General features: G+C 45.1%; 1 protein-coding gene across 1 annotated transcript in view; it reads right to left on the bottom strand.

The window, feature by feature from the left end:
* Positions 1 to 15989, bottom strand: part of LOC116631374 — an 83080-nt gene that overhangs the window by 47414 nt on the left and 19677 nt on the right. Inside the window, exon 4 of the mRNA XM_032402525.1 lies at positions 6976 to 7070. Within this exon, the coding sequence (XP_032258416.1) occupies positions 6976 to 7070 (95 nt within the window). The remainder of the gene's footprint in view (positions 1 to 6975; positions 7071 to 15989) is intronic.

Here is a 15989-nt window from a genome sequence, read left to right on the forward strand (position 1 = left end):
CATCAGAGGTGAAAGGATTGGAATCTTATTTCATATGTTTACGTAAGTTGTTTGTAAAGAACATAGAAGCTAGAGTTACTTTTTTCAAGAGAACCAACATCCCTGGGAACTAACCCAATGTTTACTTTTACTATGTGACAATTGAGCACATTTTCAGAAATACGGTAGGAAACACTGCATAATACAGGCGACGTGGGTCTTACTTAGCTTTGCAGATGTCAGTGGTTAAAACTACCCAGCTTTCACTGGTTGATCTGGAATGAGATCTCCCACCCTTGGTAACAATCTAACCACATGAGTTTATGCTCACATAATAGATAAAAATCACAGTTGGAAAAAAAAAAAAAAAGCGTAAGAAATCACCATAACAAGAGTGAGTTTGAGCTCTCTTTAATTGTTCTTGTAATTCAATGGATTGCCTGCATATGCAAAGTAAGTTTGGGTTTTGGCATCAGAATTGGTTTCTTTCTCCATCATTCTTCGGCCCCACCGGAATAATGTGCTGTGTACTGAAATATAGTCAAGGCCACAAACTCTGAGTTCTCTTGGCTTCTGCTACTGTGAAATTTTTAAACTGATCATTTTGGAAACACTTAAGCCACCACGAAAAGACTTTTCTAAAGAAATCTTATTGTCTTTGACATAAAGCAATTCATGAAATTGGTGTTCATGGGGGTGGGGCAGGAACCACACAAACCCACAGAAATTAAGGCCAGCCAGATTCCGACTCAGGTGAGAATCCTGAAGGACAAGATTTAGTTCTGTGTGCTAAATGAAGCTTCAGTACAAAACTGTCTTCTTTCAGACCCAGCAGCACCGACAGTTATCTAAAGATCTTGGTGGACCCACTGTAACATGCTTGAGTCCCCTGGCTCGATGTCCCACTGTCAGAAAAGTTACTGCAGATGGCCAGCCTCCAGGGCTGGAACTGGCCCTCTCGCTCACCCGCTAAGTGACTCTAATAAGCAAGTCCGTTAACTTCTCCATGTCGCTGCTTACCTGTGCGGTGGATAGTGTTAACAGCGCCTAGCTCCAGGCTGTTGGGAGGGTTAAGGAGTTAACAGGGAGCTAAAATAAGAAATAAAGGTCTTTCTTTCAGCTCCTGAACTATACCGCTGGCATTTTTGGGAGAGAAATTTTCCCAAGGACTCACGAAACATCAATTTTAAGAAGCTGTACCCAAGGAGAACTGGAGGTAAAGCTATTCACACTTTTTTTTCCACCTCCGAGAATGTGCCCCATCCTCTGTCCCCACTGCTCATTCGGTCTTTTAGCTTCCCCATAGGGTGACAGTCAACCCACCTCCTTACAGTTCTGTCTTCCCCCCACTTTTTGGTGGCTCGGCATTAGGCTTTCAGAGGTTTAACCAGGGGAAGGACAGAAAGCTGATAATTAATGGATTCTAATGACATCTGTCTACCAGTATGAACATTTGACTTGAGTCCAAGGTAATTCTATCATTTCAGGCTGAGTGACACAGGGTAAAATTTTCAGGCACAGCAAGGGTCTTCCTAGCCTTTTTTATATCACATGGCTTACCCCAGCCTTCTTACGACTTTTCTCAGCCTCGGATACACAGACCTAACCTGGGGTTATACAGTTTTTTTTCAGTAAAGCCCTTTGGACTCCACTCAAAGGGCAATCCATATGACCAATACCAACCTTACGAAATCTACTTCCTTTACAGTGCATTGCAAATATAAACGTTCAGATGAAAGCTTTTTGCTTTTCATCAATTATACTTTATGTCTAATAAGAGAAAAGTGCCTCAGGCTTGATTGTGTAAGTTACAAAGCCTGATTTATACAGTTGTACTTCTTCGTGTGTCTACTTAAATCAATTAACAGAGGATAATCGCCTCAGTATTACGATAGGACTGTCGGTGGTGGTTGAGATGAGAGTGGGACCTACTCGGAGTGATAAATGCTTGTCTTCGTCAGCTGTACTCTTGGCAGGCTGCATCAGAACAGGTGAGCCTGGCTCCTGGAAGCCAGGCTCCGGCGGGCGATTCATCCAGCTTGCCGCTAGGGGGAGGTGAAGGTAAACAGTGACCCAGATCTGCGGGAGGGCGAAGGGCAAGTGCAGGGAAGGTGGTGAACACCACTGCACCAACAAGGGGAGAAGAGGAGGCTGGGGGAAGAAGAAGAGCTCTGGCTGGACATCAGGGATATTTATTTATTCATTCACCAATTTCTTCAGATGAATGATTAGGAGCCCTGATAAATGAGCCGAAGCAAGACTGCCAGGAGCTTCTGTTTCCGAGGGAAGGGGGATTTCTGCTCCCTCCTTCATCGGTGCTCACCAGCCATGAGTGCAGGGAAATGAAGTCACGGTTCCTGATAAGAACGGGGATCATGGAAGAATTATCAGCCATGACACGGAACCCACTACTGAGAACATGCTTGGTTGCGTTTCGGTTTTGTTCAGTCTTTGTACTCAACACAAGCTCCTTCCATAACCTCAGTGACCTAGATTAGAGACTGGGTGCTGGGCTAGGAGGGAACAGTGAGAAGCATCGGGGCTACCGACCAAGCTCCAGTGACAGGCTCAGTAGAAATGAGCATTGCATCTCCGGGTCTAAAAAAGAATCTCTCCTCCCAAAACCCATGTCCCATTCAGCACTTCCCAAAAAGAATGGCAAAAGTCACCATTGAAATGGATTGTTAATTGTCTGGGTTCAGTCACTGATAAGAATAAACCTGCTGAGGCAGCTGGCTTTTGTCAATTCGGCTCATAAGCAATATTGTTCCAGCACTGGGGATCCCGGCGGGATAAGGGAAGGAAGAGGAGATGGGGAAGGAGGTACTCAGAGCAGATGGCCTCACCCTCCGGGAAGAGCCTATCACCCAAACACCCGAATCCAAGGGGCCATAAGGACCCCAGTCCAATCCTCACCAGGGGCCCAGAACTTATGTCCACGGGAGTCTTTTGTGCCAAACTGGAGTCTGAACTGCACCCAGAAGACAATGGGAAGCCCGTGGGGGTGTTCAGTCGGGCAGTGGATATTACTAGAAACCGGCCCCGTCAGCACTCCATCATATCATTCTAATCCTTGGCATAGCAAGTATCACTACCTAATATTTATTTATCTATTCGCTCGCTCATTTCTTCGTTGTCACCTCCTGTCTCTCCCATTAAAATGTAAGTCCCATGGCGGGAGAGACTTCATCTGTTTTGTTGACCACAATTCCCAAGTGTCTCCAGCAGCAGCGTGGATGATGGATTGTAGTTTTGGAGGAGAGAGAAAAACTGGATACTGAGACCAAAAGTGGGACACTCGCAGTAATGTATCTCAGTTCCACTCCCAGATGGGTTGTGCTATTGGAGCTGGGAGATGGAGGACAGAAGCCAGAGTCTGTGGCATGGGGGGGCAGGGCAGGCAGTTGAAGCACAAGTATGGACGTGGTGTTTGGGATCTAGAGGAGCTCAGAGGGGCACCTGGGCGACTCAGTCGGGTAGGCGTCTGCCTTCAGCTCGGGTCATGATCCCAGGGATGGAGCCCCGCATCGGGCTCCCTGCTCGTGGGGAGCCTGCTTCTCCCTCTCCCTCTGCCGCTTCCCCCTGCTTGTGCTCTCTCTCTCTCTCTCTCTCGCTCTATCTCAAATAAATTAAAAAAAAAAAAAGAGGAGCTCAGAAAGAGACGGTGGTTGCTACAGTGTGTCCAGGTCCTGTGTATCGTCCCCCAGCTGCTGGGAGTGTTGGTGGCTGTGGGCTCCCCGCCGAGCCCCTCTCTGGGAACTGCCCTCAGGCAAGAGAGCCAGCTTGCCCAAGTTCACAGCAGTGGCATCCAATGACTGGTCGACCAAGGGGGTGGATGATAAGGGGCTGGCCCCTCCCTTATGGTAGGACACTCAGAAAGGCCACCCCAGATCAGTCTCCCAGTGGGATTGGTTGAGGCCCTTCTTATGACCTCAACAGCAACATTCAGATTCTCCTTCTGCCCAGGGTTACTTCCGTCCTTCCTTTATAGATATAGATACCAAGGTTACTCCTCCATAAACTTGTCTCACACAGATCTTCAAATCTACCTCTGTTTCCCAGAGAACCTGACCTAAGACAGCTGGTGCCAGGAGGGATCCGCAGAATAGCCTCTCAAACTGAATTATAAAGCGGGATCACTCACCTGCCAACTGGAAATGAAGACTCATCCCTGGTGGTAAGCGAAATCCTGACAATCCCTGACTCTCTGGAGAAGCACAGTTGTTCAGACCTTCACTGGTGATCAGCTGGGATGGGTTACAAGGTGGAGGGAATGTGCTGGTAGGCTGCGACGTACAATACCCAGGCTTTTGGGAGACTCTGAAAAGCTGCCACTCACGAGAACGACGGAACTCGTGGCTTTTGCTGAGTCACTGACACGTTATAGAAAGACCAAGTGAGGCCCAGGGCTATGAATCACCACCGGAAGCAAGGCGTGGAAGTTAGAAAGCCTCATGAATAGCAAGCACCTGAAGAGCTCCTACGCAGCCGGAGGGCAGCAAAGGCCGAGGATAAGGAGCAGGGCCTAAGTATGAGGACAGCAGTGCTCCAAAGAATTGGAACCCCCAGCCCTGGCAGATCCGCTCATCCTTGCCACAGGCTGGAGGGAGAGGGGCCCTAGCATTTGGATGGGGACCTCAGAGTTAGTGCTGATGGCTGAAGCCTGGAAACACCATGCAGAGCCACGTGGGCCCCATCCTCCCTGTTGAGGCTGCACTCATCCCTCGTTTGAGCATGAGGCAGAGAGGTCTCCACACTGCAAGATCACACAGGCCCCCGAAGAATCGACCCCCACCCCCACTCCCACCAGACCAATAACTAGATTCGGGGGCAGACAACACATGGTGGGAAGTGCTGGGCGGCTGGGGGGAAAGAGGGACTAAGCCCCAAGGGCCTGTGGGGTCCAGCCCGCGTGGACTGGCCAAGCTGGAGACGGTGTACGGGGCTGGGTCCTGAGGGTGCTGGATCAAAGGGGGCGGGAGATAAGGTTGGATGGGAGAATTTATTTATACAGGAGCTGTCTCCTGCCATAGGTGGCCAGCCACCCTGGCAAGGGCTCCGGGAGATGGTTGCATCATGCTACTGGGAGGACTCTTGGAACATTGGAGAAAATCATGGTCCATACTAAGTAAGGCTGAAATGCCAGAATGGTTGACACAGATGGTGGAAGAAGTGATAAAATCAATCTCAATCCTTGAGCCAGTTTTCTGACCCAGAACCCACTAATGAAAGGGAGGTCGGGTCCTCAGGAGTCCCGATGGCAAGCGAATACAGTAATCGTCCCACAGTCCTTTGCCAAAGAGATATCCGGTCATTTATTTAGGAAATCATGTACTGGAAAAGTGGAATGCTCAAGAATAGAAGTGCCTGGGCACTTTAATCTCATGCCATAAGGCCATCAGGCAAGAAAAGGAGAGATCATCCTGGCAGAGGGGTTGAGCCTTGACCCTGATCATGAACAGGCAGTGCCCTACTTTGACACAGTGGGGACAAAGAAGAATAAATTTGATACCCAGGTAATCCACTGGGTGGCTCTTTGCGTCCTCATGACCAGTGCTACAGGTAAGCGGACAGATGCAGGGGTCACAGCCTAAGAAGGGCATTGTGAGCAAGGACATAACCCTCTCGGAAATGGAGGTCGCGTCACCAGGTAAGCTACCTGTCCCAGCAGAGGGGCCAATTGAGGGGGAAGGCCGTCCGGAATTGGTAATAGAGGAGGAGACGATGACTATCCGTTGTAGTCTTAAGATCAACTGCAGAGTCTGTATTTGATCCTGCCGTGGACTGAAGGTCTTTGTCCCCCAAAATTCCCATGTTGAAACCTAACCTTCAGTGTGGTGGTATTGGGAGGTGAGGCCCTTGGGAGGTGATTATTAGGCCACGAGGGTGGCGCCCTCACGAATAGGATTAGTGCCTTAGAAGAGAGACCCCACAGAGCTCCCTAGGCCCCCCCACCATATATGGACACCATAAGAAGACAGCCATTTATGCTCCAGGATGCTCTCACCAGACACTGGATCTGCTGGAGGCTTGATCCTGGACTTCCAGCCTCCAGGACTGTGAGAAGTTCATTTCTGTTGTTTATAAGGCCCCTGGTCAGTGGGATTCTGCTACAGCAGCCTGACTGGACTAAGACACATCCCACCAACCTTCCTCCTGTAACTTCTAAGACAAGAGAAGAAGCAAAGTGTTGAGGAAGCTAATGGATGCAACAGCATGAGGCGTGGACTGTGATGGGTGCTATGAGCCATGCAGAGCCACCCTCCATGAGCTGAAGAGAGCGCCACCCAAGTGCATGTCCTCCCTGGGGTGGGGGGAGCCCCGACTCCATGACTGGTCCAGGAGTGCAGAGGAATAATAAAGACCCACCCCCCTCTGACCTCAAGGTGAGACAACTCTAAAAAACCATCCAACTCCAGAGCTCCCCATGAGATCAGAGACTAAGGAGGAGTGGTTAGAAAGAAAAGGTATAATAAACAAGGAAGTAGTATCCCAGAATCAAGAGAAGTTACTAAAAGGAGTATGTGCAAGTCTCTGGGATTTTATTTAATGGAATCTAGTTAGAGGGGCAGAGAGGGCAAGCGGAGGCAGGTAAACAGGAAACTGGATTGGCTTCTGTAATTGTGAAATTGGGTGATGGCCACAAGGAGTTTCATTTATATTTCCTCCACTTTATATATATTTGAAATATGTTATAATTAAAAGTTAAAAAACAGAAACGGAGTGAGTATGAGTGACTATCAATACCATCTGGGTGGCAAATACAGAAAACCAGGAAACTGGGGCACCTGGGTGGCTCAGTCAGTTAACCGACTCTTGATTTCGGCTCAGGTCATGATCTCAGGGTTGTCAGGCTTCACACTTAGCTCGGAAACTGCTTGTCCCTTTCCCTGCCCCTCCCCCTTGCTTGTGCACACACACTCTCTCTCTTTCTAAAATAAATTTTTAGAATCTTAAAAAAAAAAAAAAAAAGAAAACCAGGAAACCAAGACTTACCTTTTCCTCATCTCTCTGCGGCACTGTCCTAGGCACTGGGAATACAGCGGTGAACAAAACAGGTGAAAATTCTTGTCCTTTATGAAAATTAGATTCTAGTCGGGGGAGACAGACAATAAACAAAATAATTAGGTCTGGAAAAGTGATTTTGTGCACCTCTGTGTTGACCCTGCCTTTCCCTCCCTCCCATAAAGGTCTAGCATGGAGTCTTGGTGGCACATACTCGTTCAGGGATCGAGGCCGTACGAGAAAAATATTCTGTGAAAGTACCAGGACCACAGCTTGCATACACAAGTTCTTCCTGGGCCGTGCTGTTAGGCAACCCCCAACCCAACCATAAAGTAGAAATATAGCTTCCTCCTTCTCAAAGCTAGCAGGAGTTATAGCACGGAAAGAACCATCTACAGGTCACCCAGAGCCAACTATGCATTCCACTGGGTGGATTCCTACTCCGGGCTCTAAAAGATGCAAAATGACCACAGCAGCTCCCACCCTACAACCTCTGCCATTCAAGTTGCCAGAGGAGGACCAGAGGCTCTTTCCCAGGTTGGGAGCTGAAGTTCCATTATGTGTCATTGGCTCCAATGGACTCATGTGCCCTAAACCAACCGTTGTCACCAAAAGATACAATAACACTGATTGACTCAGGCTAAGTCTTACGCTCCTTTCCTGAGCTGAGGGCGGAGTCTTGCTCAAGGACTAGTCATGTACTAGGAACGGCAGGATTTGTTCTGACAGGATAGTCCTCAGGACTTGACGATGAATTTTAAACAAGAGAGCAGTGATTTCCAACGACGGTACCGCCACTCGGAAGGCAGTTTCAAAAATTTGTGGGGGGACGCCTGGGTGGCTCAGTCGTTAAGCGTCTGCCTTCGGCTCAGGTCATGATCCCGGGGTCCTGGGATCGAGCCCCGCATCGGGTTCCCTGCTCAGCGGGAAGCCTGCTTCTCCCTCTCCCGCTCCCCCTGCTTGTGTTCCCTCTCTCGCTGTCTCTCTCTGTCAAATAAATAATTAAAACCTTTAAAAAAAAAAAATTTTGTGGGAGTATTTCTGATTGCTACAATTATTAAAGGGGAATTTAGTGGGCAGGAGCCAGGGACGCCAGATATCCTGCCTGATACAGGGCAGCTTGCAAAGAGAAGATAGGCCTGCATCCTGCACAATTTCCATACATCTCATCTAGAATTAAGCCCGAATATATGCTCTACAACAAGATGGGCTGCAAAGAGATTTGTTTTCTGTGATACTGTCGTCACCCCTGACCCACAGCATAACGAAGAAATTGTTTTGCCCCTACACTTACAAAAAATAAAGCTGAGCTCATTTACAAGATTACCATACTTCCTCATTTTTTCACTTCAAGAGTCTCCGGCTGTAACGTGTCTTGACTTGTTATCAAGTATCCACTCCAATTAAGGGTATTTCCCTCATCCTCGTATTTTATGCCCTTGTGGGAAACAGACCACAGACTCTGAGGCCCCCGCAAGATCTTCCCCGTGGTCATCAGAGAAGGAAGGGCCTCATACAATCAACAAGGAAGATGGGGCATCCTGATGCTCAGCAGAGAGGAAAAGGTGCAGCTGTCGTGAAAAGTTTGCACACATTGGAGGGGGAAGAAAAGGCATTTAAAAGAGTATTGGAAATATGCATTTTCAAAGGATTACAGTATCTATTCAGGAAAACATTTAGGTTCTAAAAATAAATCACAGTGCTTGTCCAGGGAAGCGAAATCCCAGGATCTCATCGTTAGTTTTTTAACTTAGAGTACAGGGCATGAAGATCGCTTGGCTGTCAAGGGGCTGATTTTTTTCCTTTCTTTTTTTTTTTTTTGGTCAACATTGGAGTAGCTCTGGTTTTCCTAAAGTTAGTTTCTAATCTAACATTGGTTTTTAATCAGTGTCAACTTGGATCTCTGCTCTTTCCTGTTCCTGTACTTTCTGTTCAGAGTGACTTCTGATCTTCCATCTCTTAAATCCAAATGCTTCCCTAGAAACAGATGCGTCTCGCCAGTTCATCGTGGACTGTTAGTATCTCTGCCAAGGAACTCATTACCTCAAAATTTAGTGGCTTAGGGTAATATTTATTACCTCACTGCGTGCCTGCGTTGGGCCTACGCCTCTGCTGCCTTATCATGTGATGGCAAGATTAGAACAAGAAGTGGCTGGAATAAAGGGCCATTAAGGCTCCTCCCAACCACAAGAGATCCTTGTAAGAAAACATCTGCACTAAATGCTTTTTGCATTCCCAAGGAGCTTATCTTTCAGAAGAGAAGCTTTGTCTTTTGAGTTCATGTGTCCCACTTATGTGGAGGCAGAAGTCAGCATCTCGTCAAGCTTATACATCCTAGGAAACAGAAGGTACCAACTAAGACAAAGAGAATATGAAGCAAATGGGTACGACCCATCAGAGGGTTGAGTTAAAGAAGTCCTTCATTCAAAATATTTATTGAATACCTTCTCGGGGCCAGATCTGTGTTAATTACTGGGAACTGTGCTGGAGGCTAGTTAAATTTTTAATAGCAAGATACCCTCATCTGTGTGAAACTAGGTCAGGGGGACGGAAGGACTCAGGCAGAACTTCTTAAGTAACTAAAAATTTCAGACACGCGGTAGACCGACGTCTTGGTCAAGGCTATTACAATAGTAGGAACATTTAATATTTGACCCAGATGTGGAAAGTTTCCCTGGACACCCAGTATGGGACAGAGGAACTGTCTTACGTTGGGCTGCTAGAAGCCGAGCCTGAGAGAGGATCTTGGTTCAAGAGGTTTACTTGGTGATCTCGGTCAGGAAAGGGGAACAGAGGCGGCAGGACAGAGCAGGACGAAAGCAAAGCAGGAATGTGGTTTCCTGGAGACGGGCTCCAGGCTGGCGCCACAGGGAGGCTTGGGAGTACAGCCTGTGCACAGAGTTTGTCCTACCTTGAGGCCAGGGCAGTGATTTATACCTCTGGGCCATTCAGTCAGTCACTGGCCATGTGGATTTAGCAATAGGACTACCACTTATGACCTTAATGACCAGGTCCAGTGGTGGGGTGGGAATGTGTTCAAGAGAGAACGGGGAGTGAGAAACTGCAGGCAGTGGGTACGGGCGACTCTTTCGAGAAGTACAACTGCAAGCGAAAGCAGAGAAGAGGGTTCGTGCGTGGCTGGGTGGGCACATGGGCTCAGAGGGTCTTCTTTAAATGAAAACAATTACATCATACTTCTCTACTGATAGGGAGAATCTAAGAGAGTGGGAAGATGATGATACGAGAGAAAAGTGAGAGTTGAGGGGGCAAAGGGAATAGAAGCCAGTGCACAGGAGGTGGGCGTGACCCTGGTGTGGACAGCGCGCTTGGACGGACAGGGGAAGATGGCCTACAGTGGGGCGGGGATGGCGACCGGGCGCGTGGACATCCCCTCTGGGCTGCTGTGAGCTTGTCTCTGGACCAGAAAGCATGATCGTGAGCAGAAAGTGAGGGTGCCGGGAGCCTGAGGAAGAGAGCAAAGGTGATGGAGGTCCAAGGAGAGGACAGAGGGCCAACAAGCACCGACAAGAAAAATTCGGTTCACACATCACTTCTTTAATGCAAATAGATTGTCAGTTGATTTGAGATCCCCTGGGGATACGGTCTGAAAGTAACGACTTCCCATATTCTTTCTGTGTCATAGCATGACCTTTACTTCTGCTACATTTTCATTCTCTAGCCAGAACTTTCCAAGACACAGACTCGTGTTGGCTTTTGTCCCCTAAATATCTCTCATTCTACTTTGTTCTCATCATCTCCACTACCAGCACCTGAGGACAAGCTGGTGTTTCTGGTCTGGACACTACAACAGCCTCGTAGTTAGTCTCCTGACATCCTGGCTGGCCTTCATCCAGTCCATTCTCTTCCAAAAGCTGAGTGAGTTTCTCCATACACAGATCTGATCCTGCTGTCATCACTCTAAACCCTGCAATGATCCCCACTGCTCTTGGGCGCAAACCCTCCACAACCTGTCCCACCATGTCTCACACCTGTCCCTTCACTCTGTGAGCATTGGCCATGCAAGCTTCCTCTCAGCTTTGCTCAAGTAACCACATACTCTTCCCTCTGAAACACTCTTACACCTGCCCACTTTGCTCCATTAACGCCTGCTCCCATTTCTTATAAAATATGAAAGAGAAGTAACAAGAAGTAGAAGGTACACTGAGATGAGTAATATATGTTTGGAGCTCCAGAAGTAATGGGGAGAGAAAGAGTGAGGAACAAGAATATTTGGAGACATATTTACTGAGGACTTTTCATAAAGACATCTCCCTCCCTCTCTCTCTCCATATATATATATATATATTTTTTTTTTTTTTTTCTCTTTTGTAAAATTCTCTTTGGTAAAAATTCTTTTATCTTCTGTAAAATTCCTTTTTTATATTTTTTTGGTTGTCTTGTCTTACTGAATGATGGGAGTCTTTTTATCCTGTAGTACCCGTGATATTATATGTATGTATATACCTTCAGCCACTTTATGTCTTGTATGTTTACCTTCTTTATGGCATCTTTTTATGAACAAATGTATTTAATTTTAATATAGTCCAATTTATTACAAAATCTCTTTCTCTATTTTATACACACACACACACACACACACACACACACAAGTACCCAATACATACAAACCCCATAAATAAAAAGAAATCCATACCTGGACACATTATAGAAAAACTGAAGAACATCAATGACAAAGAGAAAAACATGTTTAAAAGAAGAGGAACCAGAAGAAAAAAGACGGAGTATCTTTAATAAAGTGGCAGTTGGAGTTTCAGATGATTCCTCAACAGCAACAATGGAGGCCAGAGGACAGAAGAGTGGTGCTTTCAAGAAATAACCCTCCCCCTGAAATTGTAGACCAGTCCAAATATTTAAGAACAAGGAAGGCAGTGAAAACATTCTTGAGGACTTTTCTGCCTAAAGGCAGAAAAAGTGATCCAGATGGAGAGGAAAGAAGAAATGAAGAGCAAAATGGTAGTACATAAGTGAATGGGCAAGCTGGCAACATGGGGGGGCAACAAGCGTAGGGGCATGCTTGGAAAGAGATGGAATCTTCTGAGTCCTCTTGTTTTCTAGCTGTAGGATGAAGCCATTGATTCATTTTAGACTCTGACAATGTAGGCATGTGATTGGACTTCTAAAATTCCAATCTTTGTATTTCAGCCGGACCACCTGCCTCTCCTGCATTCGACTGCTAAATTAAAGCTTAGCTGTAAAAGGCAAAATTGGGGAACACGAAGAGAAATATGAAAGATATTTACAACCTCGAGGTAAGCAAGGATTTTTTTTTTTTAAAAAAACAAGAGACAAAAACCATTTCTCATAAAATCAGGATTGATAAATTGGACTATATTAAAATTAAGGACATTTGTTCATAAAAAGATGCCATAAAGAAGGTAAACATACAAGACGTAAAGTGGCTGAAGGTATGTACATACATATAATATCATGGATACTACAGGATAAGAAGACTCCCGTCATTCAATAAGAAGAGACAACCAAAAAAATGTAAACGAGGAATTTTACAAAAGAACAAACTCAAATGGTCAATAAACGTTTGAAAAGACGATTAACCTTATTAGCAATATGGGAAATGCAAATTAGAGCCATAATGAACCAGCATTTCATATCCAACAGCTGGAAAATGAAGAAGTCTGATGATACTAAGGTTGCCAAGAGTACAGAGTAGGGGAAACGCTTCTAGAATGCTTTGGGCAATGGACTTTGTAGAACTACCTTCAAGAAAAATTGGCAATATCTAATTAGCCTGAGAATGGACAAGCTTATTACCCACCATTTAAATTCCTAGAGAATCTCTTGTAGTAAGTTACATACAATAATATTCATAGCAGCATGTTTTGTCTTAGCAATAAAAGAGGGAAAAATTGGAAACAACGTAAATATCTTTCAACTGCACAAAAGATAAATAGTCTGAATATATTCATGTAATGCCATACTATACTTTGAACATAATTCAGCTACCCACATCAACACAATAGAAATTCGATAATGTTGAGCAAAAAACCCCCCCAAAAAACAAAAAAAGAAAACTAGTTTAGGATGTATACAATAATATGTCCTATATAACAGGCAAACTAGAAAATGTATAGCGTAGTTTAGGGAGACATACAAAGCAGGGAAAACCATAAAGAGAGAGATGATTATCACAAAGTCCAGAAAAGTGGTTATTTCCATGGGGGCAAGGATATGTGATTCAGGAACATCATATGGGGGATTTCTAAGGCTCTGGTGATGTTCTAGTTTGGACATAGATTTCTAAACCTGTTTTATATTTATATAAATAACACATACGTTTATATATAAACAAATACATTTATGTTTTATGTACTCTCACATGCCTGCTCTATTTCATAATAAATCTCACGTTTTAAAAAGTGAAAAGTGAATAGCAATTGAGTATTACTACTCAAGTGAATAGCTACAGTAGCAACGTAGACTTTTTCAGTAAGTTTTGCTATGAGACAGCAGAGAAATGGTGTTGTAGCTAGAGGAGTATGACAGGTCAATAATAGGTCCTTTTAAAGATTGTACTTATTTATTTGAGATTTTAAAGATTTTATTTATTTATTTGAAAGAGAGACAGAGTACATGCACAGGAGAGGGGGGCAGAGGGAGAGGGAAAAGCAGACTCCCCGCTCAGCGGGGAGCCCTACGGGAGACTTGCTCCCAGGCCCCTGGGATCGTGACCTGAGCCGAAGGCAGATGCCTAATGACTGAGCCACCCAGGTGCTAAAAATGGGAAACCACACAGCCTGCTCAGGTGCCCATGGGAATGAGCCTGTAAAGCAGAAGCAATGGACCATGCGTAGCAGAGAGACAGACTAGCTTCGGAAGTACAAGCCTCCAGCAGGTGGGAGCGGGCAGGCAGTGCAGATGGGAAGGAGAGGAGCTTGCCCTTGAAGAACAGCACTGATGTCTCACTCTTACAACAGGTTGTAGGGCCAGACAAGTGTGGGACTTTGAAAGGAAGGAAAGAAAGGAAGGAAAGATGAGGGGTTGCCCATCTAATAAGTCAAGGCTGGCTACTAAAAGAGAAGCAAGTGGAGAGGAGGGGATATAAGAATTTCGAGAAGAGTTGAGAAAGTGGGAAACATTTTGGAGAGTGTAGCAGAACCCCGAGGGAGTGTTGAGTGCCCACATGGAGCTTGTGGTCATGAATGTTCACTGAAACCCTCCCACCTCGTGTATAATTTCCCCAGATTACTTGTAACTTCCCACAGGTGAAGGTGCACATGAGCTGGAGGGCTGGGTCCGTGGGTTAACCAGGGTCAAGCTCAGGTTGGCTGGAAGGAGGCTCTTCATTTTGTAATGTTTCCCAAAGTCTGCTCGCGCATTTGTCTATTATTGTTTCTTGAGACCCCAACTACCAGAGAGAGCCCCAATCTCCCCAATGCCCTGAAGGTCATCCTAGGATGCTTTCTATGACTGGCACTGTGTTACTCACCAAGGCGAGAGGGTTTCACTTACTTAACATCTGATACTAAGTCACTGAATGTTTAAAAAAAAAAAAAAAAAGCGTTCACTCTCACTAGTCACCAAAAACATACAAATCCATGGAAAAGGGAAAACACAATGTTTGGCAACCAGTTCAAAAACATGAAACAGATAATGCCCAATGTGGTTAGGAGTCAAATGAAACAAACACTTTCATGTGCAGCTGGTGGGAAGACAAAAGCTTAGCGGGGCAATCTGGCAAGAGCGTCGGAAGTCTTTAAAAATGCTTCCCCTTTAACTCAGTAACTTCTAGAAATCGTCACCAAGAAAATACACTGGGAAATATATAAATATTTAACAACATTAGCTTCACTACATTTTTTTAAATAGTAAAAAGTTATAAGAAGCATAAATGCCTAAACAAATTAAGAGATTTGTTATATGAATTATGGCCCACCAGTAATTCCTTTGCAGCCATTAATAATAATCATATAGTGTGTACTTATTGATACAAATAATACATACATTTTAGAATAAAGAAGAGTTGCAAAACAATATATAGTTTCTATTTTTAGTTATAAATATATTTATGTACTATTGAGGTCTATCCCGATGGGGCTTTTTCTATAGACCTACATTGTTGGGAATGCCTCATATACATGTGGTTTCCTTTACTCAGTCAAAAAAGTCCAACCGAAAGAATTGTGGACTGACAGTGACAACTGTGAATTGAACAAAAATTCTTTTTTAAAGGGCTATTTTGAAGATTATGATTCTGACTTTGGTGGAATGAAGGTGGTTGGCAGTGGAAGGAATTACAGGCAAAATTCCTTAAATAAAAATTTATTGACTTTAAATTAAAAAATACATTTATGTATTATCTAAACAGAAAAAAAAAGATACTCTAGTACTATCTGTGTAACTCTTAGGTAAATCTAAAACTATTTCAAAATAAAACTGCTAAAGAAAAAATACCTCATCTGTTGAGGTCTTCTTTGCTAAAAGAAAGCACACGAACTCCATAAAGTCAAATCTTAGATCAGCACGTGAATATGCGGGGGTAAACTCTGAGTCCACCAAAGCTAGGACGCATGTCAAACTGGAATACCGAGATGTGGGGTCAGCCTCTGCCTGCTAAAACACAGAGGTAATTGCCCCCCCTCCCATAACCACGCTGTTATAAAATCAGGTAAAATAAATAGCGTTCACCTTTCGACACGGAAGTGAGATAAAATAAAACGTTTACGGTAAGACACAAGTTCCAGTTGAACAGAAAACACATTAACTTAAAGGAAAATGATAGCCCAAGGACACACACACTGAATACCAGGGAAGACAGGCTGCAGGTGCAGAGGGCAAAGCCCGGGTAAGGTCAAGGCGGGCGTGGGGGGAGGGCAGCCCGAGCCTGACTGGAATGACCTGAGGGAAGGGAGAATGGAAGTGTGGGCACTGTGTTGGGAAAACTGAGAAGAAATGAGAAGAATGCTCTTGTAGAAATGCTGTGAGAGGTAAGGGTGGCAAGGTTTAGATGCTACACACACACACCCCCC

This window comes from Phoca vitulina, unplaced genomic scaffold (genome assembly GCF_004348235.1).
Source record: "Phoca vitulina isolate PV1807 unplaced genomic scaffold, GSC_HSeal_1.0 scaffold5, whole genome shotgun sequence".
Taxonomy (NCBI): Eukaryota; Metazoa; Chordata; class Mammalia; order Carnivora; family Phocidae; genus Phoca; species Phoca vitulina.